This window comes from Myotis lucifugus, unplaced genomic scaffold (genome assembly GCF_000147115.1).
Source record: "Myotis lucifugus unplaced genomic scaffold, Myoluc2.0 scaffold_245, whole genome shotgun sequence".
Lineage (NCBI taxonomy): Eukaryota > Metazoa > Chordata > Mammalia > Chiroptera > Vespertilionidae > Myotis > Myotis lucifugus.
In genome coordinates, this window is record NW_005871293.1 from 243,582 (window position 1) to 268,920 (window position 25,339).

At 40.9% G+C, this 25,339-nt stretch overlaps 1 protein-coding gene and 1 pseudogene across 1 annotated transcript in view; both read right to left on the reverse strand.

The window, feature by feature from the left end:
- The window catches only part of CPED1 (cadherin like and PC-esterase domain containing 1), a 274,615-nt gene that overhangs the window by 18,123 nt on the left and 231,153 nt on the right, over positions 1 to 25,339 (reverse strand). Inside the window, exons 18-21 of the mRNA XM_006098705.3 lie at positions 9,877 to 10,097; positions 9,224 to 9,325; positions 8,740 to 8,827; positions 4,913 to 5,059 (exon numbers count right to left, since the gene is read on the reverse strand). Coding sequence (XP_006098767.1) covers positions 4,913 to 5,059; positions 8,740 to 8,827; positions 9,224 to 9,325; positions 9,877 to 10,097 — 558 coding nt within the window. The remainder of the gene's footprint in view (positions 1 to 4,912; positions 5,060 to 8,739; positions 8,828 to 9,223; positions 9,326 to 9,876; positions 10,098 to 25,339) is intronic.
- LOC102439455 lies at positions 14,883 to 16,516 on the reverse strand (annotated as a pseudogene).

Sequence of the window (25,339 nt, forward strand, 5' to 3'; positions counted from 1 at the left end):
TTTTGGTGTGCCACAGAATTTCAATAATTAATTTATGTGTGCCATGAGATGAAAAAGTTTGGGAAAATTGCTGGATTAGACTAATTAATAATCCTATATAATAAAGGCCTAATATGCTAAATGTCTGGTCGACTGGTCAGCTGTTCAACCAATCAAATCGTAATATGCTAATGATATGCTAAGGCTGCTCAACCACTTGCTATGACATACACTAACCACCAGGGGGCAGACACTCCGACCAGTAGGTTAGCTTGCTGCTTTGGTCCAGCCGATTCGGACTGAGCAAGACGGGCCAGACATGCCCTGGAGCCCTCCCACAATCCCTATCCAGCTGGCCAACCTCCTATGTCCCTCTCCGGCCCTGATTGTGTACCAATGGGGTCCCTCAGCCTGGCCTGCACCCTCTCGCAATCCAGGACCCCTCAGGGGATGTCGGAGAGCGAGTTTCGGCCCCATCCTGCAGGCCAGGCTGAGGAACCCCACCGGTGCACAAATTCATGCACTGGGCCTCTAGTCACATAATAATTAGTTGTGGATTTTCTCCTTCTGCAGCTAAGTTTGGGCTGATAATAGTTTTGTATCCTTTCCAGGTTTTGGCTGTTGACAGTAGATATTTGCCACATAACTAAAGGCACCATCCAAAACCACTCTTGGGCAAGAGCTACCTGGATCCTGTTTGTTGTCCTGCGTAAACATTGAGAAAACAAAATTCCATCTCTACCCAGGAAGAGATATACCTGCTTTTCTCATTTGTGGGACGATGTTAGTCAAAACTGATGCACACCAGTTGGGAAATTGTTTATAGATGTGTGGTGGCAATGTATTCTCTTTTGGAGCCTTGACAGATGAAAGAGATGCCCAAACCCTTTAATCTCATACATAGCAATAAGAGACCACTGGAGTAGGCTTGTTATGTCTATACTTGAATTCTCACCACAAATCAAAGAGGTCACATTCACATCTTGCTGTGAAGGTTATACCTATCCTTCTCAGGTGTCTGTGAATTGATTGTGAGAATGGTTTCATTAAACACCAGAAGATACAAGGCTCTCAAACTGAAATTCTTTGGGGTTTCTTATAGCTAATTTTAATTCTTTTGATTACTATATGACAACTTTCTTTGCCAGCTCATTAGACGAGCACAGAGGAAAAAAATGGTTGTTATTAATGAATTTCTACCCTTTAATACATTTTGCATGAGACCAATAACCTACTTATTTCTGGCTTGCTACATTTATCATCACACCATTCTTTGCAAGAAGAATTTTCTTGATTGTTTATAATAAGCTAACAGTGATTTAAGATGTTGGGCGATGGTTTAGAAAGATTATAAAACATCTGTGTCAGCACTAGCAACTTCCTGAAATACAAGTGGTACAAATTGTTCAAAAGTTAAGCAACAAGTATGCCTAAGTGATGAATGAGGTATGAGACTTTGTGACGAAGGGAGTCATTTGAGAAAGACGACTGTATCAGGTCTGTGTGGTAACGAGAAAGGCAAATGCTCTTAGAAGTATTTCTTCTCAAACATGGAAACTTCGGAATGGATAGCATGCTCCAGAATCAACTGAGATAATTCGGGGCATACCTAAATAGCCTGCCTCCAAGACAGCATACGTGAAAAATAGGGTTCAAGAAAAAAGAATTTGTACATGATATCTGAACACAAAAAAATCATAAAATCAAATAAGTGAAATAATTTTACCTGGCATGCTTAAGTCATTATTATGCAACTAATAATGGTGTTTTAGTAATGATTATAAGTCAATTTTCTAGCTCTGATGGTTCAGAGAGTCTTTTTTGTACTTCTCTAATTCCATGACTATTAGTGTCAGCTACTTGTTGCTGTAGCAGGAGATACATGTAATGCAATCATGTGGGAAGGGCATCTTCTGTTTTTAATTGGAGCCATGCTGGAAATCATTGGGGGGACTTCTTTTTAGAAGAACTAAAGCTGAAAAAAGAAAAAACAGATATCCTCACCCCAAATACTAATTGAAGGCATATTATACAAAAATAAATGAATCTCTCCTAAAAGAGACAAAAAAAAACCCCAAACAACTCTCTGTATATTGTCTTTCAAAGTCCCCATTTTCTGCAAGTTTGGCAACTTTCAGCTTGTTTTTGTCACCAACTCTGATACCAGGTTGTCTCAGGTACAAGTTCATTGTTTCTTCTTCTTCCAGGCTGCCTGCTCTTGTATTTCTAAGTCTTGAATTTTTGCAAATTAGGATAGACACCCAAAGAGTGTTATATTTTCTTATGGAAGAAATAAGTAGACACACAGTGTCCTACAGCTTAAAATCTGGTCTGCATCCACATCCACATGGCCAAGCTCCATGTTGCTAGATAAAAACTCAAAATGATTTCTATTGCAGGTGCAGGAGCTCACTTCTCTGAGATGCAGTTCTATTTGTCATATGAAAATATAACATGAATCCATTAGTAGCGCATACAGTGCCATGTCAATAACTTTTGGGTATTCATAGGAAAGATTCTGAAAGTCATCTTATGGCTGAAAAATAGGATCAGAAGAAACCTTTAGTTGTCATCTCACTAGTCAATTCACTAATGACTGCATCCTGGTTTACAAAGGCCATGCAAGAAAAAACAACAACCCACAAGTGAATCAATATCTGACAGGATGATCAAATGAGAAACTCTCCGTCAGAGTTTCAGCTGAAGCTCCTGAGACCTAGAGCAAACAACAGTAGCCAAGTAGCTTCACATTCCGAAGCAATGTCTGGACAATATATGCAAAACATGCAAAAGTGTGGACAGCATCTCGCTTCACAAACCCTTGTTTCATGAAAAGGACTGGGAAATGAAGATGAAGAGCGAGAAATTCTATGTGAGAAATTTTCCAAATACTTTGTGGTCTTCTTCCCTCTGGGGAGCTCCTCCAGCCTTGCTCTAAGCCAGTGGTTCTCAACCTTCCTAATGCCGTGACCCTTTAATACAATTCCTCATGTTGTGGTGACCCCCAACCATAAAATTATTTTCGTTGCTACTTCATAACTGTAATTTTGCTACTGTTATGAATCGTAATGTAAATATCTGATATGCAGGATGTATTTTCATTGTTACAAATTGAACATAATTAAAGGATAGTGATTAATCACAGAAACAATATGTAATAGGAAAGAAGTCCCTGGCTTCCTCTCTCTTAGGTGACCCCTGTGAAAGGGTCGTTCGACCCCCAAAGGGGTTGCGACCCACAGGTTGAGAACCACTGCTCTAAGCTAAGTGAGATGGGGTTTTAAGAGACTAACTTGGAGAGATGGACATGTTGGGGATTGGGGTGCATTAGGACTGGGATAAGACACTGGCTAAAGTTCAGCTTCCCTGTAGCAGAGAAAGTGAGAGAGGAAGAGCGAAAGTGAGAGCGAGAGCAAGAAAGAGCGAGAAACAGAGAGAGGGCTGACCTGGAGCTAACTGTATTTCCAGCAACAGCTGAGCAAGAATGCCTGGGTGTTTCTTGTGGACCAAATCTGGGCAACTGAATGTAGCAAGCCCAGTGCCATTTTGAATATCTTCCAAGAGGATGCCTAGAGGGGTAACGTGACCTCCCCCCTCCCCCCCCCAAAAAAAGGATGGGCAATTGGAAGTCAAAGGGCCAAGGAAGGAATGCAGCAGTGAGTGGGATTGGCCTTTCCCCAGGAAGCTATCTCTGGGGGGCCCAGTGGGATCTGTCTTCAAGAAAGTGCCCAAAAGCACCCTAAAAAAAAGAATTAGCATTCTATCCCCAGAGAGCACACTGATGATTATGCTTATGCTAGTCAAGTAAGACTTTTGTTGCCCTTAATATCTCCTCCCTAACCGGACCCAATGAAGAGGGTGGGAGAAGAAAAGTGGGGAAATAGGAAAGAAGTCCCTGGCTCCCTCTCTCCTATGTCAGGCTTTCAAAATGAGGCAGGTCTGAGCTGGGGGAAGGAAATCATGTTACGTGGGCATAAACACAGGCCAGGGCAATTTTAGTATTGAAGTGATATTCTTCTGTGCCTGAAAATGATGGGGGTCCTTTGATGATCTGAAAGTGGTTTTCAAGCTATGGGTTTTACCAAGATTTTATTCAAGTGATAGGGAGGAAATATCCACAGAGGGATTTGAAAGGACAAGGGAAAAAGGATAAAATTATTTTCTATCATCACCTTATCAGCTAAGCCTGTTTAATTACTATTACAAATAACATCATTTTCACCACTGGGGGGAAAGTCAGTCAAAAGACAGGCCCTCCTGTTGTGCACTGACTACACCAAAGGAGGAAGGTGATTCGTTAGTCATCATATTAAATGCTCTGGATCTTCAAGCTGCTTCCACTAAAGGAATCTGGCACGTTTTGGGACACCCTTCCTCAGGGAAGGCTCAGAGTCTGTTAGACGGGCAGGTGCTCTCCAGGTGGCCATCTCCTTCTTGCACTGACCTGAGATCCCAGTTCCCAAGTGTCTATGTAAACACTATTTATTTATTTATTTATTTATTTATTTATTTTAAAATATATTTTATTGATTTTTTACAGAGAGGAAGGGAGAGGGATAGAGAGTTAGAAACATCGATGAGAGAGAAACATCGATCAGTTACCTCCTGCACACTCCCCACTGGGGATGTGCCCGCAACCAAGGTACATGCCCTTGACAGGAATCGAACCCAGGACCCTTGAGTCCGCAGGCTGACGCTCTATCCACTGAGCCAAACCGGTCAGGGCAACACTATTTTTTTTTAAAAAAACACACGTCCTTTTGCAGAGCCTTGAGTTATGATTACCACATGCTTCGGCCGAGTGATGAACAAATCATCTAATCTCCTCCTGACATAGTTTTTTAATGCACTATAGGACTGACCATGCTATTAAAAACACAATGAAACATTTTAAAAATCAAAAGCTACAAGAGTCAGAAAGCCAGATGAATACCTCATGGAAATGGCAGCCACAGGCTCCCTGGAAAAACTCTTTGTAGCGCCCCATGGTTATAGTGAAGGTGTCCACCACTTCGTAGCCATACTTCTTTGCAGTTTCCAGAATAATCACATTTTCTTTCCATAAGTTCTGAACTTCCCTCTGTATTGCAAAGCAGAAGAGTGAGAATTTTTATTAAGAGCATTGTTTACGATTTACTAAATCAGATAGAAATTGTGTAAAGGGCATCTTGTTCTACAGATTGGTCTTATTTTGAGATAAAGAATTAATTTTACCTTTATTTCTTAAATAAAGAGGTGTCCTAATTCTTTATTCAATATAAATGTAAACACCTGTGTATGTATAAAACAGTAATACATAAATATGTACAGTGATTTACAGTTTAGAACTTTCCCTACCATCATAAGTCATTTTTTCCCCCACAAAGATCCTTTGAAATCTCTAAAATTCTCAATTTAAAAGCCAAGATTTGAAATCACAAATGTTAACCCCATCTATTTGGATTTTTATTCATTTGAATATTAATTAATATATGTTTCGTGCTTAGCTCTGTGCTGAGGAACAGAATGTAAGAATAAATAAATCATGGGCCCTGATCTTAAGACATTACATTCTAATAGGAGAAAGATATGCATACATTTACTAAGTCTTTCATTGCAGGAAAACCTACCAGGCTCTGGCTAGTAGAGAAAAGGGAATAGCTTTGCCAGGTGCAAGGGGACAGCTGGACAGAGAGACTTGGAGAGGTGACTCCTGAGCAGAGACAGGACTGCCAGTGGGGGGTGTGGGGGGGGGGAGTTTGCTTCTAGGAGCAGCAGAAGAATGGAGTGCTGCTGCTTCTGGGTCATCTTCCTCCATCTCTCCCTCCTTCCCTCCCATGTCCAAGGTTGGAGTTCTAGTTGAGGTCTACTGTCAAGAGGAGGAACTCCTCCTCTACCCTAGCTCAGGATTCCTCATTGGCTTGGCCAACACTTTCTCAGACTGACCTGTTGTCTGAGTCATTCTTCTTCCACACCCTTCATGTCAGACTCATTACACCTAAACACAGGTCCCAATACATAGTGGACTAAAAAACATCTGGTGCAAGATTGAGTGCTCTGCATTGGGTGCTGTTGTCTGAAAGTCTTCCTATCTACTCCTCTTCCCTTTAGTCTTCCCAGGCGCTCTCCCTCTAAACCCCCTTCTTCTGCTCATCCCATCTTAGTGTCTGTTTCTTGGCAAACCCACTCTGACAAAGAGAGGGAATTGCACTCTCTCTGTCTTTTCTAAAGAACAAAAACTATTTTCATTTTCCATGTAAAAATGCAAATTACTTGCATTTGTTAATTCAACCGCAAAGTAAAAGCAGTACAAATACGTCTAATATCCTGTCTCCACTGTGCTCACATAACTGTTTTTATGTGACATTCAAAGAAGAGTGTTTCCCCCAAAATAAAGATCGTGAATAGCAAAGGTCCATAAAGAAGAAGTACGGAGGAAGGAGACAGATGAGAATTTTGTCTGTGCTATCACATGAAAAATAATCCTCAGGCTTGTTCTTGTCTAGTACACGCATTTTCTCAACTCTAATATGTCTAATTATGAAGTACACATGGAACTTTAGAGTAAGCAGTGTCTAGAGAAAGGTCAGTTCTCTGGGAAATAGACAATTAGATGGAAATTTGCATGCAGGAGACTAACAGGGATCAACACCTACGGAAGAGTGATGTGGTTGAAACAGGCTTTGTGGATCCCACCAGGGGTTCTAGAGCTGAGAAGGATCTTCTGAGATAATGGCCCACATTAAGGAAAGGGGGTGGAGTCTTGGTACCCTTGCCCCGGGTAAGTTGGGTTTCTGCAGCAAAAGGCAATCCCTGCTAGGATTCACGTGTAAGTCGTTATTAGACCACACAGCCAGAGCCCCGGGGAATGAATGTCTAGTCCTAAAGGGGCAAACTGGGAGCAGCCAAATCATACAAAGTGTCACTCACCCACTCGGGAATAGGTATTTTTTGAGAGTCTACTACGCGCTGACAATGGTGTTTTGCGCTAGGGGTACCAGAATGAGCAATGCAGCCCTCCCTTCCCGGTCTCTCCAATCACAGAGATTATTCTAGCAGGGGAGACAGGCAACCAAGGACTATTATCAGGTGAGCGACATGCATGAGGACACAAAACGGTATTATAGGAGCTCGTAGCAGGAACAGACCATGGAGTCCCATGTGCCCAGTAAGTCTCCCCAGAGGAAATAGCATGTAAACTAACACTGTAAGGGTGCTTGGAGGTTACCCACAGGAGGAGGTAGTGAGAGAGTGGGCTCCAAGAAAAGGGAGTAGTGATTTCAGAGACCTGAAGGTGACTGAGAGCATGACATGCTTGAGAAGCTAGAACATGCTCAGCATGACCGAGTTCGGTGATGATGTGAGTGTGTCTGGTGAGTAGACATGTGTGCATATATAGGGAGACCAAGGGATAAGTCTACAGAGGATGCAGAGGCCCAGTCCTGAAAAGCCATGCAAGCATATGATGAGTTCAGGTTTATTTTCTGCTTCCATTGCTATTGTCTCTTTCATTTTATTGTTTCCCCCACCCACTGGTTCTATCCTTTTGTTTTTACTCCGTTTTAAAAGACTGATGAACACCATCAAAGCCCAGGGGTAGGCATAATGTTTAACACGGTATCTGGTACATAGTAGGTGCTGAAGAAATGTTCGCTGTCTGCCGAGATGAACTGATTCAAACTTAATAAACTAAATATAAGCAGCAGCCACAGAACTCCAGTTCCTGTGAGGAGCTGCAGTCAAAGAAGCAAAGTAGAGCTACCAGAGTCCTCAATAAGGAGTTGCAATATTGACCTGTAGTCTTCAGATAACAGTAAAGGAGATTCTACTCGTAACCTATCGCAAAAATTATCAAAGGATCCCTCTTCTAATCCCCAACGGTCTAAAACTCTTCAGCTACCCCAGATACTAAATACCTCAACCCCTCAGCCCATCCTAACTCCAAGGAGATGGATTTGGAGGTTCTACTTGGGCCACTTTCTACCACCCGTTCTCCTGCTTTTGTATCATAGAACCGGCATCTATGCGGGCGTAGTTTCAAGAAAGGGGCGGGGGGTTGTGTAGAATGTGCTGGGGAAAGCTAGGAGCGCTCAACATTGACACAAAAGTAAATCTCACTCGGCTTATGTATTTAATGGACAGCTTACTGTCTCCCCAATTCCCAGTGCTCCTGGCCTCCCGGAGCAATCACACACAAACCCCACTGCCAAGAATTTTCCTGGCTTGAACAATCCCAGCTGGTTCCTTTACCTACAGCTGTCTTTCTGTTCTTTTCTGAGACTTCGATTCAGTGTTGTGACTAATTTACTAAATTCTATAAGAACTGGTCAGAGCCTCTAACTCCTTTCATTTATGACTCTCTAGCCAGCGTTATACTACTAATGATACTACTTCAAAGATGATTTTTAAAGCAATCAGTCAGACATCATCTTCAAAAAAACCCACTCTTTCCCAAAGTATTCATTGATACTGACAATTTCCTTCGTGGTTTCAGCATGAGCCTCCAAAGGTGTCTGAAACATTAGTAGGGTAAGGAGATACCTAAAGCACAATCTCTCTCATCTACCCTCAGTTCTTACTTTTTCATAGTTTGGCACCCCCTTTCTTCTTTTATGAAATCAAAGTATGTACAACACACATGGATTATGGGCTCCTTATTTCCAGGAATAATTCTAACTGATTTAAAATCATAATCCACAAGTATATTATCTCCCTTGATTTTTTATAAAGGTTGCTAAATATTAGCATGAAGTTCACACACCCTGGACGAAATGGCCTTACCTGTGTTAAGAAATGCACTCCATCCACTGGCAGATGAAATCCGATTCCCAAAGTTTTGATGATCACAAGGATATTGAGTAAATTTTCCCTGTGAAATAATTAGAATTCTAAAGTCAAGAGCATCAATTATATTTCTAGATGATCATGTTTACATAAACAAATACATGAAAGTTCTTTAGAATGTGGTAATTGGCAGACAGGACTAATTTCTCATTTTATAGATTTGATGTATGCTCATTTTTTGTGTGGATAGAGTTTTACATGTCAGTGGGCATGTTTTGATCTGTAGTAAATGTAAATTTAAATTTGGATACTGAAGAGCCATCTTGTGATTGGATACAAAGGTATTTTGAAATATTTTAAACAAGACTTTAAATACTTAATTCTAAACAAGTTGGTCTTTAAATAAAATCTTGATAAAATTCCTTCAAGAGTAATTTTTTTTACTTAGAATCCTAATGACAATTACTGTTACAGAATGTACCTCTTTAGAACCTTGTGAATAATTTGCAGATGATTGGAATTAAGCCACTGAACACCACCAACGACCAATACAGTCTGGCCCGAATTCTCCAGGGGACGTGATCTGAAATCCAGAAAGAAAAACAACACATGTTGCCTTGAAACAGATGGTAAATATTTTAACAGCATTGCCTCACATTTCATTGAACCATATCTGACATCCTGATCACAGGACCTCTTTGTCATTTCCAACTCGTTTTCAGCCATATTACTTGCTTTACGCTTTTCAGCACCTTTGATGTAGGGCAGCGGTTCTCAACCTGTGGGTCGCGACCCCTTTGGGGGTTGAACGACCCTTTCACAGGGGTCGCCTAAGACCATGGGAAAACACATATATAATTACATATTGTTTTTGTGATTAGTCACTATGCTTTAATTATGTTCAATTTGTAACAATGAAAATACATCCTGCATATCAGATATTTACATTACGATTCATAACAGTAGCAAAGAAAATAATTTTATGGTTGGGGGTCACCACAACATGAGGAACTGTATTAAAGGGTGGCGGCATTAGGAAGGTTGAGAACCACTGATGTAGGGTGAGCAATTATGACCACTAGTGAGAAACAAGTGCGTTGTGGCACTGTGCTCTTCTCAGTGGTTCCATTGTACCTTTGCAAGAGATGCTCAAGGGCCTTTTCAAACGTTGGTCTCAATGAAGGGCTTATCCAGAACTGAGGATAGTAGGAATAACTGATCAAAGTCTTCCCACCATTGACATTGTGGTAGAACTTAGTGCCATGCACCTTCTGCCATTCCTGCAAGGTTTCGTTCAGTCTTTCAATCAGATAGTACATCATCCCTCTGTTGGTTGAATCGCCAATGAAAAGAATCTATAAATTTAAAAAAAATTGCTTTCAAATATGATGTTTACATGGTGTAGCATATAATATAAAATACTTTGTTGAATATTCATAAACCCATATGTCTATGTGTTTGAAGGACAGCCCTTCAAACTGTTAGAAATGACATATATATATATATATATATACAGTATATATATACTGTATATATATATGTATATATATATATATATATATATATATATATATATCCCACGTTCAAAGGCTGTTAAATCTCATTGTTTACCCATATCTTCAGAAAAAAATCACTTCTACTGTCGTGGTAAACAACCTGCTTCCCTATTTATAATGGTCTGGCCCTCTAGCAACTTCAGCGCGAAATTATAGCTAATTTGCCTACAAACGTCAGGTGGTCATAATAATCTGGCCACTCAGTGTATTTTCCCCCAACCTGTTTATTTTTCTTTTCCATATTCCTAGAAATGACAATCTACTGACACACTAATATGTTTAAAGCTTCTTGCTTCAAGCTCAAATTCTCTGTCTCCCCTATCTTTACTTTCTCATCTAATCAACTTAACAAGTTTTATTGATTCAAATAGGCACAAAGGAGTTTAGTGCTATAAGAATACTTAGAGATTTCCTAATCTCTTTTTATTGCATACATGAGCAAATTTGGAATCCACGGAGGTTACGTAGCTCAGAGGAGGTCATGCCACTACTTGAGAAAAAGCCACAGGACTAGGATCTGCTTTTCTGAACAGCTATTTATATCCCAGGGTGCAGATCCTAGTGTGATTTACATGGAATCTTTTCCACCCATACTCGCCTGCCCATTCCCCCAGCACAGCCCTGCTTCAGGCCCGCATCACTTCAAAGCTGGGCTATTGTTGCTAATGTTTTCCTAATGGGCGGACCTTCCTTCTTGCACAATGGCTGCCCTTTCTAATTCATTCTGCACACCGTGTTACTGGGATACATTTCCAAATGCCTAGCTCTGGTCATCTTACTTTCATGCTCAAAACCCTATTGGCTCCTATTTCCTATAGAATCAAGTCTAACCTCTTAGGATCAGCTAACATTTGCTGAATTGTTACTGTATATCAGGCTTTGCTAGGTGGAGATTTCACACGGTACTCACTTTTAATCATCATAATTGTGAGGACTGAACTATTAGTTCTGTTTTGCAGATGAGCAATTTGAGGCTCAGGGAGATTGAAATAAATCTAGTAAATGGGTAACACAAGACTCAAACCCAGGTCCCTTACCTCCAAGTGCAGGGTCAATGGCCCCATCCTCTCAACGCTCCCTCTCAGATTCCTACTTTTTCACTGAGCACGATTTGCACTCAACAGCATCTGTTTTTTCTCGTGCTAATCCACCTGCCTAGAAAGCTTCGCTCTCTCTGCATCCCCAGCTGAGTAAAACACACCTCCAGACCCGACACAAATGTCCCAGCCAGAATGACCTTTGCTGTCCTCTGATTTCATTACAGTTTTTATTTCCATTGCAGATTTTACCAAAGACTACATGAAATTATGGCTTTTTTGTCTCTTTTTTTCTCACATCATATCATGAAGTATTTGATATCTAAATTCTATTTTCCCCTACAGTTCAATGCATGAACTTTAAAAGCACTTATTGAGTCCAGTCGGTGTGGCTCAGTGGTTGAGCGCCGACCCAGGAACCAAGGAGTCACTGGTTTGATTCCTGGGTTGCAGGCTTGATTCCCCAGTAGGGGGCATGCAGAAGTCAACCTATTGATGTTTCTTTCCCATCGATGTTTCTGTCTCTAACCCTTTCCCTTCCTCTTCAAATACAAATACAAATAAATTTAATGACTTTGTTATGATACATATTTGACTTATAAACTGGTTTGAAAAGAAAATATTTCTTGAACCGAAAGTCAAAGGGATTTTTGTCTTAATGTTTTTGGATAGGCTTATTTTGTTCTTTAGTTTTTTTCTCTCTTTGTTGGGATTTCTATTTCCATGAGCTATGCACCTACTTCTGATTTTAATAGCAGTCATTGCCATAATTTCCAGGCACCACTGCACTTGCCCGTCCACAGGAAACTTAGTGAGATTCTGCAAAGGTATGTTCTTTCCGTGGTATTTCTTTAGCTGTATGAAGAAATCCAGCTGAAGAAATCCGTATGAAGAAATCCAGGGAGCACCTGCAATTTGCCTTCGGATCAAACACTGTTACCATAAGCATCATCAGGCTAAGGCTGAATAACATAAGGTGTCAAGGCCTCAATCACTGATCCTCTCAGTCAAGTTCTATTTGGGGCAATAAAATTCCAGCATAAAAAAGAATTATCGAAATCCCTCTTACTGGCCAAGATTTCTGATTTTTACAAGAGAACTTTGAATAATCAGGAAAGCTCTTAATTTTAGATATTAGTAATTACACAATTCCATTTGCATTAGACTGCTGGGCTACAATAACAATGTACCACAGATTGGGTGACTTACATAGAAATTTTGTTTTCATGATTCTGGAGGCTAGTAACCCAAGATCAAGGTATTTGCGTGGTTGGGTGCTTCTGAGGGCCCCTCTTCTTGGTAGATAGAAGGCCACCTTCTTCCTGGGTCTTCACATGGTCTTTCTTCTGTGTGTGTCTATGACAATGATGGCGAACCTATAACACGCGTGTCAGAGGTGACACGTGAACTCATTTTTTTGGTTGATTTTCCTTTGTTAAATGGCATTTAAATATATAAAATAAATATCAAAAATGTAAATCTTTGTTTTACTGTGGTTGCAAAGATAAAAAAATTTCTATATGTGACACGGCACCAGAGTTACGTTAGGGTTTTTCAAAATGCTGACACGCCGAGCTCAAAAGGTTCGCCATCACTGGTCTATGACCTAATCTTTTTTTTTTTTTTTATAAGGACACCAGTCATATTGGAGCACAGCTAATCCATATGACCTTACTTTACCCTAATTATCTTTATAAAGGCCCTCGCTCCAGATACAGTCACCTTCAGAGGCACTGGGAGTTAGGACTTCAACGTATGAATTTGGTTGAGTGGGAACACAATTCAGCTAATAATACAGTGGGGCCTTGACTTACGAGTTTAATTTGTTCCGTGACAGAGCTCGTTAAGGAGCTCTTTAACTCAAATTACTCTGTCAACTCAAAGCAAAAAATCGGCTGAGAGACGGCTCGTAACACGGAAATACTCGTTAGTCGGGACACTCGTAAGTCAAGGCCCCACTGTACCTATAATGGGCCTTTAAGATCTAGCTTTCTGCCCCGACTGGTTTGGCTCAGTGGATAGAGCATTGGCCTGTGGACTCAAAGGTCCCGGGTTCAATTCCGGTCAAGAGTATGTACCTTGGTTGCGGGCACATCCCCAGTGGGGAGTGTGCAAGAGGCAGCTGATCGGTGTTTCTCTCTCATCGATGTTTCTAGCTCTCTATTCCTCTCCCTTCCTCTCTGTAAAAAATCAATAATACCTATAATGGGCCTTTAAGATCTAGCTTTTAAACTAGATCACCACCAGAGGTGTTTCTTACAGGTTCTTTTTATTTTAGTATCAAGATACAGTCCCTCCTAGGTATCTCCAGGCAGCCAGGCAGATCACTGGTGTCTGTAGAGTGGGCTTCAGAGAGAAATACAGAGGTTAAAAAAAATCAAAGTAGCCACATGTTCCTGAGAGAAAAGACATCTAGATTAGCAGTCTTTGGAAGATGCAGTCCACCAAACTATGTCAGAAGCAAAGAGTCATGTCTCAGAATTCTAGGTGCTGTTATTTATTAACTAGACTGTCCAAGGCAAATTCTGTGACCTCCGCAGGAGTTCATCACTCTATGTGCAACAGGGGAATGTCAGTAGCCCACCTTCGAGGACTCCGGTGAGATTTAAAAGGCTTGTCTGATTCCTGACACCCAGTAAGCTCACGAGGAACGTGAACTAGCATTAGGATGTGGGGAACGCAAGCAGCGATTTTGAGCTCTGCCAGCGTGCCTTCCAGTGCATTGCGAGGCTCTTTAAATGAGCTCATCTAAAGAACAGGTCAGAGAAGACGGGAGATGTCTAATCACAACAGTCTCTTGCTTGCCCTCCCAAACCTGCTACAGCACTTGTAGGGTCAAAGGTGAAACTGAAGCTCTGGGAGAGAGAACTGGAGGAGACCTGTGCAAACCAACACTGAGAACTGCCGTCAGGTGTCCATTGCTGATGGGTGACTAACAAGAGGCACCTGGACGGGAGAAGGAAGTGTTGCCACCGCCATCTGCAAAACGAGTTCGTCTAAATACTGCAAATTCCTAGATGGCATTTCTCAAGCCCAGTAGACACACTCTGTGAAGACAGCTTTCTAAGGAATGATTTTATCCCAGCGCCAGTCTAGTTAGGTACAATGAAGATGCAGATGTGACTTTAATTTTTTTTTCTGTAGGTGACAGTTTTTATAAGAGGTTCATTGGTATTCCTAACTAGATGATGTCTAACTTCAAAATGTCAGCATTTTAAGTGCACACACACACAATTGAAAAATATCAAGAATTAGAGTGGCTCTTTTCAGTCAGATGATTCATATTCAATCTTTCTATCTTTTAAAGCATTCATTTTGATGAATTGTTTAAAAGGAAATTTGTTGGTCAACTTCTACATCAAATCACCATAACAAATATTCACCATAACAAATATTCACAACTAGCCATATAATTTTTATTTTTATTTTTTTTTTTATTTTTATGTTTTTCTCACTAAACTTTGTTATTTTAATGGGTCTCAAAATTCTGTGACAGATTTTTGGTCATGTTGTTTCCATTAAAAAGTAGATTTTAAAAACTAATAACTTAAAAACTGCCACACACACAAAAGAACCAAATGGTCCACAAAACATTCTCCTTTCCTTCTGAAGGTTTTACGATGCATTGTAATCATTAACCAGTCTTTTACTATTAAACTTAAATCACCAATTGAGACACACAGTTCTGAGACCGTTCTTCCACCACTGATTAATACTGGGGTGGCAGGTGTTGGGAATAATATTCATTTAGCTTCGGAGCTTTCTGGGCAGACATGGTGGCTTTGCCAGCTCCAGCTGCCTTCTCGTCCACTGCTTTGATTGACACCCACAGCAACTGTCTGTCTCATGTCACGAACAGTGAAATGGCCCAGAGGAGGGTAGTCAGAGAAGCTCTCAACACACATGGGCTTACCAGGAATCATATCAATGATGGCAGCATCACCAGATTTCAAAAACTTGGAGCCATCTTCCAGCTTTTTCCCAGAACGACGAGCAATCTTCTCCCTCAGCTCAGCAAATTTGCAAAGCAACATGAGCTGTGTGACCATCCAGCACAGGTGCATAGCCAGCACTGATCTGGCCTGGGTGGCTCAGGATAATCACCTGAGCTGTGAAGCCAGCTGCTTCCCCTGGTGGGTCATTTTTGCGGCCACCAGCCACATGGCCACGGCGAACATCTTTGACAGACACGTTCTTGACGTTGAAGCCCACATGGTCCCCAGGAAGAGCTTCATGGTGCATTTCAACAGGCTTCCCTTCAGTTGTAACATTGACCGGAGCAAAGGTGACCACCATGCCGGGCGTGAGAACACCAGTCTCCACTCGGCCCACAGGGACAGGACCCATACCACCAATTTCGTAGACATCCTGGAGGGGCAGGCGCAGGGGCTTGTCAGTTGGACCAGTTGGTGGCAGGATGCCATCCAGAGCTTTAAGCAGCGTGGTTCCACTGGCATTGCCATCTTTATGGGTGACCTTCCATCCCTTGAACCGAGGCATGTTAGCACTTGGCTCCAGCATGTGGTCACCATTCCAACCAGAAATGGGCACAAATGCACTGTGTTAGGTTTGTAGCCAATTTTCTTAATGTAGGTGCTGACTTCTTTAACAATTTCCTCGTATCTTTTCTGGCTGGAGGGCGGCTCAGTGGAATCCATTTTGTTAACACCAACCATCAGCTGTTTCACACCCAGTGTGTAGGCCAGAAGGGCATGCTCACGGGTCTGTCCATTCTTGGAGATGCCTGCTTCAAATCCACCACCACCGGCAGCAACAATCAGGACAGCACAGTCAGCCTGAGATGTGCCTGTAATCATGTTTTTGATGAAGTCTCTGTGTCCGGAGGCATCAATGATGGTCACGTAATACTTGCTGGTCTCGAATTTCCACAGGGAGATATCAATGGTAAAACCGTGCTCCCGTTCGGCTTTCAGTTTATCCAAGACCCAGGCGTACTTGAAGGAGCCCTCCCCCACCTCAGTAGCCTCCTTCTCAAATTTCTCGATGGTTCTTTTGTCGATGCCCCATTTGTAGATCAGGTGGCCAGTAGTGGTGGACTTGCCGGAATCTACATGTTCAATGACGACAATGTTGATGTGAGTCTTTTCCTTTCCCATCTTGGGTTTGAGTTAGTGGTGGTTTTCACGACACCTGTGTTCTGGCTGCAAACCCATTGCGAAAAAGCCCTATAATTTTTAAATAACTCTTTGCTCCTATGAAAATTATTGCCTTATGTTAGCAGGCACAGGTGTTGATTAGCATATGCAATCAAAGAAAGAAAATGTGATCATGAAATACAAATAATCAGTAAGCAAGTAAAAAAAAAACTATGTTAGCAATACAACAATAAAATAATACCCCCCCACCCTAGCTGGTTTGGCTCAATGGGTAGAGCGCCGGCCTGTGGACTGAAGGGTCCCAGGTTTGATTCCAGCCAAGGGCACATGCCTGGGTTGTGGGCTCGATCCCCAATAGGGGATGTGCAGGAGGCAGCCAATCAATGATTCTCTCTCATCATTGATGTTTCTATCTCTCTCTCTCTCCCTTTCCCTTCCTCTCTAAAATCAATAAAATATATTTAAAAAAAATAATACCCCCCCCCATCAAACTAGCCATAATTTGAAAAGCCCCAATGATATTGAGTTCAGAGAAATGGACCCTCTCATATACTACTGTGTAAGCAGCGGGAGAAAGAGTTTTTTTCTTTTTCTTTTTCTTTTTTTTAACTGCTGAATTCAAAGTGTTCAGAATAGGGCCTGGCATAAAACTTGATTCTCACTTGTCAAATGGATGAATGTAAATGTTGCTGTTGTGTGTATAAATTGGCAGCTTTTAAGAAATTCCACTTATGTGAAATATTTAAGAATGTCTATTAAAATATATTTTAAAAGAAAAACAAATCTGAAATAACATCAATGTTTATTTGATTGATTATGTTAAGGTATAATTATATATTTGAACTCCTTTCATCTTTTAACAGTGATATTGTAATCTGAATCTACTGTGGTGGGGAAGATGTCACAGTAGTTTTTCTAAAAAGCTGATTACAATCAGGAGAGAAATAATGACTGCATTTTTGTAAAAGTAAAGTATGTGGATGCATAGGAAAGGTCCTAAAAACTTATTTGTGGATATATGAAGTGGTGATATCATAGCGGTTTATTTCATTTTAAAAAGGTTTTATTTGAATTTTTACAAATGTAATTTTTGACACCTTTCTATTTAATTTTCTTATAATTATGTAAGGACAATATTTTTTTAAGCAAACCCCATAAAGACACCCACTAAACCCACCTCTAGTTTCCTGTACTGTGCCATATAAATGTAATCATCTTTTATACATGGACCATGAGAAGAAGTCGGAAAGGACTGTCTTACCAACAACTATTCACATCCCCTTTCCGTTCTGCAGAACTCACTTTTCACCTTAGAACAACAAAAATATCAGACAGGTTTTCCCCTAGTTTTTGCCAAGGGAGAAATCACGTGGTCCAGTGGTGGCCACTGAGGCACGAAGAGATTTCTGGGGACTTGAAGGAAAGGTTTGCCTTCCTAAGAAAAACTGATCAACCCAAGTCCATGTCCATCTTCTTCCGTGCATGTGAGACCCAGTTCCTAGTGACACCAGAACTGCGGCAGTTATGTGTGACCATGAGACCAAATGCTGCTGATATGCTGAGCATGGAATGGAAAGACAGAAAGCACAGGGGCTCTGAAAAATCGTTGAGTGACTAAACTAACTTGGAACATCTCTACCTCTGTATGCCTGGTCATGCCAGAAAGCTCATGTCCTTATTACTTCAGCCCATCCTACTGAGACTTCTGTTACTTGCAACCAGGGTACGAGTAAAGCTGGGGTGGTTTTACAGGATGGTCCCTAAATTATCTGGCACTTCTGCCATTGGAAGGTGGGTTCCGCATCCCCTCCCCCTTGAACCTGAGGTGGCTGTGACTGCTGCAGTGAGTGGAGGCTGGCAGAAGTGATGCTGTGTGACTTGTGAGCCTAAAGGCAATATGGCTTCTCTCTCGCTCGAAGGAGCTCTCACATTTGGACCTTGGGGATGCTATGGAAGATGTCTGACTGCCCGAGGACTGCTGTGATATTAAGAAGATGACAGTTTGCCCTAACTGGTTTGGCTCAGTGGATAGAGCGTCGGCCTGCGGACTGAAGGGTCCCAGGTTTGATTCCAGTCAAGGGCATGTACCTTGGTTTCAGGCATATCCCCAGTAGGGAGTGTGCAGGAGGCAGATGATCAATGTTTCTCTCTTATCGATGTTTCTAACTCTCTATCCTTCTCCCCTCCTCTCTGTAAAAAATCAATGAAATATATTTAAAAAAGATGACAACTTATTCTTTTTGTTCATTTGTATTTTGTAAAATGAACATATATTGGCTTTTTATGATAATAAAAGAATGGCAACAGCAGCATCAATAACAATAAATCCACTTTGAAGATTCGTATAAAAATTTTAGTGATAATCAGCTTAATAAGCTTTATCTTTACTTCTGTGGAACAATGGCTTAAGAGAGTTGGGATTGAACCTTGGTTCAATAAACCAATCACAGGAATAATATTAATCACATTTTGGATTCCAAATCACAGGATCGACTTTATTCCAAAGATGGAATTGCATTTTTCTGTGCAGCATCTCTTTTCTGGCCCTGCCGTGCAATGAGGGGAGGCCGTCTCCATCAAGGTGGGCGCTGGAGCAGAGCAGAAACACCTGTGTCCAGATGTGTCAGGAGAGCCTAGATCTCAGCTCATCACTGGAGACAAAGATGTGTTTAGAAAAGGTTTGCATCTGTTCCATTCCTGAGACTCACCATGCGGTGAGTCATCAAAAAGTATATAAGTGCAGGCATTTCCCCCATTCTTTTACACATCTTCATGGGCCACAGGACCTACAAGCACGTCATGTTTCTCGGCTCTAGTAAAGTTTGAAGCTTATTTTCAAATAGTCTTATTAAAAAGCCATAAAATTATCTAATTGTCTTTATTTTAATTTCTAATTTCTCAGTGACAGTCCTTATATTAGATGGGATAAATTAGGTGCTGTGACAAATTGAGTCCCTAACGGTACAATGGTTTAAACAAAATTGAACTTTATTTCTCCCTCGGGAAAACAGTCCAGGTGGTTCTAGGCAGGTGTATGTGAGGGCGTGGGGACAGGGAGGTCACTCAGTCCCAGAAGGACTGGATTGTGTCTTCATGTATGGTTTCCAGGAACTCCTTGAGCACTGACAGCCCATTGAGGGGAGGAGTAAAGAGCTGCCAGGTTTTCTGGGGGCCCAGCCTGGGAGCTGGACACATCAGTGCTGTCACACGCCATTCATTAGAACTCAGTCATTGCCCAGCCAGCGTGGCTCAGTGGTTGAGCCTTGACCTATGCATTCCCGGTAAAGGCACATGCCCGGGTTGCAGGCTTGATCCCCAGTGTGGGGTGTGCAGGAGGCAGCCAATCAATGATTCTCATCATTGATGTTTCTATCTCTCTCTCCCTCTCCATTTCTCTCTAAAATCAATATAAATATATATTTAAAAAAAGAGAACTCAGTCCTATGGCCACGCAACTGATTTTCAGAGAGACAGAGAAATGTAGTCCACTGTGTGCTAGGAGGAAGAGAAAATGAGTTTGATGAACACTTAGCTAGTCTTTACACATTCTCCTACATGGCTGTTTTCCTGAGGGAAAACTAACACTTAAAATCAGATTTTCCACCTGTGAATTAGCAAAAGTGTGAAGTACATGAAAGGCTGATTTACAATCCACATGATGCATAAAAGAACTTCTATTTGTAGAGAAATAGGGGCCCTGGGACAAATAATAGCAAGAATATCATTTATTTGTGGAACTATAACCAAGATTTGGGGAATTTTTTATTTAAATTTATAATAAAACTAGAGGCCCGGTGCACGGATTTGTGCACCAGTGGGGTCTCTTAGCCTGACCTTCACCTTCTCGCAATCTGCGACCCTCGGGGGATGTCGAAGAGCCAGTTTCGGCCCGATTTTTGTAGGCCAGGCCGAGGGACCCCACCGGTGCATGATCGGAGCCGGGGAGGGATGATGGGAGGGCTCCAGGCCATCTTGCCCAGTCCCAATCAGGGCCAGCAGCCATGGAGGGACTGAGGGAGGTTGGCCAGCAGTCGAGGGACCGCAGAAGGGCTCCAGGGAGTGTCCAGCCCGGCTTGCCCAGTTCTGATTTGCCAGACCCCAGCAGCAAGCTAACCTACTGGTCAGAGTGTCTGCCCCTTGGTGGTCAATGTGCATCATAGTGACTGGTCAAACAGTCAAACAGACGGTTGGACACTTAGCATATGAGGCTTTTATTATATAAGATACTTTTATTCCATTTTATTTTATCATGAATGAAGGAAACTAACAATGGTGATACTTAAGCATGAAACTGTTTATTACATTACCTCCTTTTCCAGAATCACCAAAAGTAACTTCGCAGGTCAAGTTATGAAGAAATAAAAAGAAAATTACTGGTGCCTATCTGGGTTGAATTAATAAAGATAACAAATTGTCTGGGTCTTGTTAGTATCTTAGATTCTTTTGATCTGTCGAGGCTGGGAAAGAACTAAGTATATGTAGGGTGAATAGGCAGGGCAAAGAACTGTTTTATAAAATCACTTCCCTTCTTCCTCCTATTCCTCCTCCATCGGTCCTATCTTCAATATTCACAGAAGTGGGGATATTTCTTCAGATCCAATAAAGTGTGTTAGATGCCAACAGGACTCAGACTGGAATTATTGATTTTTTACAGAGAGGAAGGGAGAGGGATAGAGAGCTAGAAACATCGATGAGAGAGAAACATCGATCGGCTGCCTCCTGCACACCTCCCACTGGGGATGTGCCCGCAACCAAGGTACATGCCCTTGACCAGAATTGAACCCGGGACCATTCAGTCCCCAGGCCGACGCTCTATCCACTGAGCCAAACCGGTTAAGGCAACAAATGTTTTCTAATGATGCATTTTGATTACATTGGCTATAGATGACCAACCAAACTGTTCTTTGGGGTCAAGAACAAATGTAAGTGGACATTTAGGGAAGTCACTCTCAAACACATGAAATTTGGCCAAAAATGAAAAACAAGCAAATAAACAATGTCATCTAGACATAGATCTTCTAGCTGCCTGTTCATCTATATTGCCTTTCCATGATGATTGTGGGCATTAATGTATAAGTCATCCTTTCCTGGTGAGAATGAGGATGACCTATACATTTTCTTTTATCCACTCTTTTTTATTGAAACTGACAAGCAACAACGAATGATTTCTGTAACTATAATGGAACTTACATATTAGAACATCTTATTATAGAGTAGCCACACTTAAAAAAAATGTAAACAGCTTTAAATTCACGAAATGACTTAACTTGCAAACATTACTTTAAAATGTAAGTTACATTTCCTGTTTTAACAGCTGAGTGTAAGTACGTTCAGTAAATACTGCCTTTTTATATTTCCCTTTCCTACTTGCACTCTTCTCTCAGATACTTTATTAGTGGTTTAAATTCTGAACTAGGTTTTCAACTGACAGACTAAATAAGGGCTTGTTTAACTCAGTTTGGTAAGGCTCCTACGTTTTTTCAGTTGCAAATGTGATGATCACATTTCTAAACCATTTCTTGTATATTTCGCACTATGATTACACAGTTATGCTCTGATACATTTTTACAAACCCCATTCATATTCTATTAAGAGGTGTGTATCTAAAACCTGTGAGAGTATAATTGAAAGCAGTTTACATTTTTCAGTTAAGTTTGCTTTGATTCAACGTGATTACACATCACAAAACCTATACATATATGCAAAAACATAAAGATAAAATAACTCACATTTGGATAAATGTAGAGTTTAAAAGGAGTCCCACATGTACCTGCCCTCCATACCCAAGCAAGTATGCCATAGAAACGGGATACAAATGCTTCCAGGAGAAACTTTGTTCCATCTTCCCCCACAGACAAGTCTCCTGTTCACTTTGCTGAAGTGAAGGTAACTGTTGACTGAAGTATAGAAAGTACGGTCCTGCTAAGGTGCCATTGGGAATACTGGTCAAAGTTACTGGAAACGTGAACCCTTTTTATTTATTTATTTTTCTAAATATATTTTATTGACTTTTTATAGAGAGGAAGGGACAGGGATAGAGAGTTAGAAACATCGATGAGAGAGAAACATTGATCAGCTGCCTCCTGCACACCCCCTACTGGGAGGATGTGCCCGCAACCAAGGTACATGCCCTTGACCAGAATCAAACCTGGGACGCCCCAGTCCACAGGCCGGCGCTCTGTCCACTGAGCTAAACCGGTTAGTGCTTGAACCCTTTTTAGAATCCCAGTTAATGTGCGTCCTGTTCCTTCCCCACAGGTTTGCATGCATTTCCAAGTATAGTCTGACATTCATCAATGTAACACAGTAGTAAAGAGATGTAAAAGATCATAATAAGGACAGAAGGAAACTCAATGGAAAGAAATGACTACTTGGAAATTCCAAAGAGAGCATAACACTTTTTGAATTTTCAAGTAGTTGTTTCCAATAACTCTCGCCTTTCCAGTCCAATTCTGTTGCCTTTTAATCTGATTCTTCAAAGAAAGGTAACTCAGTTCAGCGCATCCCCAAAGCTGAAGCTGGCCTTGCTTAGGGTATAAAATAAAGTTCTGCTTTTTGTAGCATGACACGTTTGCACTACTTATTCCTGGTATAAGTGGAGCTTTTGGATTCTCACTGCAAAAACCTGAGATTTTCATATTAATTGGAAGTCTACAGGTTAGTAAGGCTACTATAACATTAGAATATGCCTGTTTAGGTATTTCTGCAAATTCCCATAAGCCAAGATGCAAAAGTTGGAACATACAAAAAAATAAGACACTCGGAGTCGTCTCTAGTGCCTGCCTCACCTGCTTGGTCTGTTCCCTCCATCCTCTGTTCCTTCGAGTGAGAGGGGAATCAAAGAAAGCACTGGGCTTGAGTGATAGGACTCTCATCATAGATTCTTTTTTTTGGGAAAATAAAGGTTCTTAATTTTTTAGTTGAATTACACTATTTCAAAGTGATGTGATTGGTAGATTGTCTGTCACTACCACTTTTAGCAACTTTTCCAGAACCTGCGTGCCAGGGTCAGGTACCTGCCTCTGTGCTTCTCCCACTTCTGCAATTATCACAGAATGCTGTAATGATTGGGTCTCTCACTTGTCTTCTGTTAGCGATTTAACACCTTGGTGTATGTATGCACTTAGAATAGACTCTTAACAAAAGCTGGATGAATGAACAACATGACATTGTAGAAATTATAGAAAGTATTCTGCACTTACCTTTGTTAAATTGGACCCTCTTCTGTGGTAACATACTAGGGATACCTGATATTGCAAGGTTTCTGATACAGGGCAGTAGAGTTACTTCGATGGGTTTTGATAAATACAAAATCACTTTGTTTGATGGAATCAAAACTGTAGAATCTGAGGCTCTTACTACTCCATAACCCTGCTGTCCTCACGTATATGTGAAGTGATTTTCTGTATAATGTTCATATGTCATGTTTCTTTTCTTGAATGTGTGACATGGTTGAAAGAGTGAAAAAATCAGTATAATCAGTATATAAGATTTTTAAAAGCTAAAATATTTGTTACTTATTTTTGTAATTGGTATACTTCAACATTTATTTGTCTTTGAAATAGAATGATGCTTTAGAGAATTCTGGGTAGGATGGAAACTTAATTATCCCAGTAATGACAGATCAGAGTTTCAGGATCACTTTGTATATGTATATTATTCTCATAGAAAGTGAAAAATAGAGGCACTGGGAAAATCTTTTGCTAAATTACTCCTATTCACAAAGGGAACTTTTTTTTTTTTAACAACTAAGTACTTTATAGTTATTATTTTATGTCTGGGAAGCTCTTTATTTCACCATCTATTTTGAATGATATTCTTGCTGGATATATTAATATTGGTTTCAGATTCTTGCTTTCCATTATCTTGAGTACTTCATGCCATTTCCTTCTGACCTGTAGAATTTCTGATGATAAATCAGATGACAGCCTTATGGGAGCTCCTTTGTAGGAAACAGTTTGCTTTTCTCTTGCTATCTTTAAAATTATGTCTCTGTCTTTATTTTTTGGCATTTTAATTATGATGTGTCTGGGTGTGAATCTGTTTGAATCCTTCTTGCTTTGGAATCTCTGTGCCTCCTGAACTTGTGTGACTTTTTCCTTCACCAGATTAGGGACGTTTTCTGCCATTATTTCTCCAAACACATTCTCTATCCCTTTCTCACTTTCTGCCTCTCCTGGCATACCTGCTATGTGAATATTGTTATATTTCATGTTGTCCCACAGCTCCCTTAAGTTGTCCTCCTGTTTTTTAATAGTTTTTTCTTTTTGGTTCTCTGATTGAGTGAATTTTTTCTATTTTATCTTCTAATTCACTGATCTGATCCTCAGCTTCCCCTAATCTGTTGTGTATTCCTTCCAATGTGTTCTTTATTTGTGCTATGGCATTCTTTATTTCTGTTTTCATAGTTACTATATATTTTCTCATGATGTTGAGCATCTTTACCATCATTATTCTGAACTCTCAGAAAAACTTCTTATCTCCATTTCATTTATCTCTTCTTCTGGAGAATTCACTTGTTCTTTTATTTGGGGGTTGTTTTTTTGTCTCCTCATTTTGGGTGCCTGTTTGGGTTTGTGACTATGTATTGGTAGATCTGCTATGCCTCTCAATCTCTAGTGCAGGACAATGTCAAATGTTGTTTCTGACTAATTAGATCAGGCAAAGACTCAAAACCTCCAGAAACTGCTTCTGCTTGCAGACTGATTGGATTTAGTCTTGAATAGCTCTCAGGAAATTGCCCACAGGTATGGTGAGAGTTTTTTCCAACAGGGTGGGGGTAACTGCTTCTGCCTGGAGGCTAGTTGTTATTCTCAGTCTTTTAATGAGCCGAAGAAACTCCACACTGTGGGGCAAGGTGTTTTCCAATAGGGTAAGTCAACTGTCT